General features: G+C 46.3%; 1 protein-coding gene across 1 annotated transcript; it reads right to left on the bottom strand.

Annotated features, from left to right (window-relative positions):
- Positions 1 to 1,965: 1,965 nt before the first annotated feature.
- On the bottom strand, positions 1,966 to 2,640 carry LOC136461291 (uncharacterized). Its single transcript, XM_066460643.1, has 3 exons — positions 2,439 to 2,640; positions 2,142 to 2,351; positions 1,966 to 2,058 (listed from the first exon to the last, which is right to left on the bottom strand). Exons 1-3 carry the CDS (start codon positions 2,610 to 2,612, stop codon positions 1,966 to 1,968), a joined length of 477 nt encoding a protein of 158 aa, XP_066316740.1. The 5' UTR covers positions 2,613 to 2,640.
- Between the last annotated feature and the right edge of the window lie 575 nt (positions 2,641 to 3,215).

The raw sequence follows: 3,215 nt of genomic DNA, 5'->3' as shown, positions 1-3,215 counted from the left end.
TACATTTAATGCTCCATGTACGTATCGTAAGATTCGATATGATGGGTACTATAGCACTTTTTGAGATTTTGGGTAGCAACGAACACGCGTCTACACTCGTTGGAGTGTACTATCCTGGTTATTATTAATAACATGGCAGTGCGTGTATAGTATCCTAGGACTACGATAGATGGGTACGCATGTGTCTGCGGACCCCGCGGCAGCCGAAGGAACAAATCATCAAGCAGGGAGAACCGAGCAGCGCTCGGATGGCTTGCACAGCGGCTTGCAGCCGGCGCGAGTTCGAATCCCGGCATTCGCGCTCGCGTCTTTCACCGCGGTTCGCCTTCAAATAAAATTCCTCTCATGGTTGGAGCCACGAAGAGAATGCGATGAGTTTATAGTTGGATCCGGTGATCTTATGAAGGACACATTCTAGTGATCTGAATGTAGTTGTAGGCCTGTTTATATACGCGTGGTTAGTGATCTGAATGTAGTTGTAGGCCTGTTTATATACGCGTGGTTAGTGATCTGAATGTAGTTGTAGGCCTGTTTATATACGCGTGGTGTGAGTGTAGTGTGCGTGTGTAGGATGGGTGTGAGTCTGTATATATAAAAAAAAAATGCTACAGCTGTATTCGGACGAAAAGGGTCGGGAAAAAAAATCATCAAGCAGCAGCCCGCGAGTGGTGGTTCCGTAACAAATGGACCACACACCGATAAAAAAAATTTGGACCACACTCGTCTCTACATCCATCACTGAATGAGGCTGTGTATTGGGCCTTTTTTATTATTCACCTAGCCAGTAGTTACTGGAGTACTCCCGCCTCCATGCACAAAAGCATATATATCTATGCCGATCAATCTTTCTCAAGTTTGATCAAATTTATAGTAATAATATTAGCATTTATATCTCTAAATAAATTTAATATAAAAATATATTTTATAAATAATCTAATAGTACTTATTTTGTATCATAAATGTTTGTATTTTTTTATATAGATTTGGTCAAAGTTCAGATTGTTTGGCTTCTCGAGAAATAAGAATTATATTTTTTTTGTAGATGGAGGAACTAGCTTTTAAAATTAACCAGGGATGGATCTAAAGGGGTCTAGCTATCTAGGTACCTAAATCCAGCTAATACGACTAAGGCTCACAACTGGATTCAGGCGCTTTGCCGAGTGTCTAATGCAATCGGCAAAGGCTACTTTGTCCTTGGCAAAGCCTGTGCCGAGGGCAGCACTCGGCAAAGAGCCTCCGGTAAAAAATCCGTCGGCAAAGAATTCTTCGTCGAGCGCCTTTTATCGGGCACTCGGCAAAGTCTTTGCCGAGTGCAATCTCGGCACTCGGCAAAGAAAAGTGACCGTCATGGCGCCGGTTGCGTTAGCACATGCTTTGCCGAGTATCATGTTAGAGGCGCTCGGCAAAGATTTTTTAATTTTTTTTTCAAAATTTCTTTGCCGAGTGCCCTACCGGGGAGGCACTCGGCAAATATTTTTTTATTTTTTTAATAACTTCTTTGCTGAGTGCCCTGCCAGGTCGGCGCTCGGCAAATATTTTTTAATTTTTTTTTGTAATTTCTTTGCCGAGTGCCCCGTCAAGGCGGCACTCGGCAATTTTTTTGTTTAAAAAAAATCTTTGCCAAGTGCCCTGGCCCTGGCACTCGACAAAGCTGGGATTCCTAGCTTTGCCGAGTGCCAGGGTCAGGGCACTCGGCAAAGAGGCTAATTTTTTTGATTCTATATTCACAAACACAACATATAAGAGATATATATAACATCTGTGACATCACAAACACAATATAGCATATATATATCACATCCATCTCATCACAAAGGCAATACCACATATATATCACATGTCGATCACACAAATATCTCATATACACGACATCACAAGCATAATAGGTCCAATATCCATCGAAACAAGTCGATAGTTGATCACAGTGCATCACATGTCCATCAAGCGGTGAAAAAGAGATACAAACTACTGGTGAGGAGGAAACTGAGTGCTTGGTGAAGGAAAAGTGCCGTCGCCTGCTTGTGCCTGAGATGGGTTGTTCGAACCTGCCGATGGAGGCTGCATAAAGGACAAGAGATTGCATATGTTAGAGTGGTCATCTAATGAAAGTGCTAGTCGAAGCAATTTGGTTTCATACTCACAGGACTAGCTCTAACTGGTGGCGACGGTGGACCGAACTGCGGCACAGCTACACCGTGCATTTGCCCAAAGTTCTGCAGGAACGTCGTAATCTCCGCCAGCTGCTTGGCCTGCCTTTCCCGCTCGGCCCGCTCGTCTTGTCTTTCCCGCTCGACCTGCTCGGTCCTCGCCGCCAAGTCCCGCAGCTCCCGAGCCATCCTCTCGTTCTTAGCCTGCAACATTTCAATCGAATATTTTAGTAATGCAAAGGTAACTAAGTTATTTAAAGATCAATGTACGAAGAGTTAAACGGGACTAACCTGGAGTGCGTTGACCCGCTGCTGTGAAGGGGACGGCCGTTGGCGTATGGCCGGGCCTCCGCTCGGGGTCTGTGCTCGGATCTGGGAGAGGGAGGGAATCTCGCTGGGCTCGAGGGTGCCATCGCCAATCCAGTACCGCCCATGCTTCTTGCCTTGTCCGAGCCTCATGACCATCGTCCCATCGATGTCGTCGGTGCTCGGATCCCAGTCTCGCCCATGGACCGACCTTGCCTCTGACGCGTACGAACTGATGCGGGTGTGGACGCTCGGGTTGCTGTAGGACTCAGCCGGGTCATCTAGGGTGAAGGTGACAGCGGACGTCGCCTTACCCTTGTGGGCCAGACCATATGCCATGAAATTGGAGATGGACTGCCCACCATGTGACGCCGACTGCGAGAAAGACAACAAGATGATTAGAAGAAACATGCAGAATGGAGCGTCAGAATACTAAAAATTCACGTACCCATGCTTGCTTGTACGTGCCGAGGCTGCGACTGCATTGATGGTGTGTGGGGCCTGTCGCTGCCATACGCCGCTCCTGCCCCGCCTCGTGGTCCTAGATATAACCCTTTGTGAACCACCTATCCACGATCATCTCCCAGTAGTCCCGATACGACTCGCACCACCATGGAATTGTCTACATGTCATAAAGAATTTGAGATGTAAGAAGACCAAATTAAAGCTACTTAATCTCAAAATGAATCAGTATTATTCTTCTTCATTTACCTCAAGGTACTGTTCCTGGGTCAGCGTCCTCTGTCTTGCCTGTATCTTGGT

Source organism: Miscanthus floridulus, chromosome 6, assembly GCF_019320115.1.
Source record: "Miscanthus floridulus cultivar M001 chromosome 6, ASM1932011v1, whole genome shotgun sequence".
In the NCBI taxonomy this organism is placed as follows: Eukaryota; Viridiplantae; Streptophyta; class Magnoliopsida; order Poales; family Poaceae; genus Miscanthus; species Miscanthus floridulus.
The sequence above is the reverse complement of the archived record's forward strand: the minus strand, read 5'-3'. Positions and strand labels throughout refer to the sequence as shown.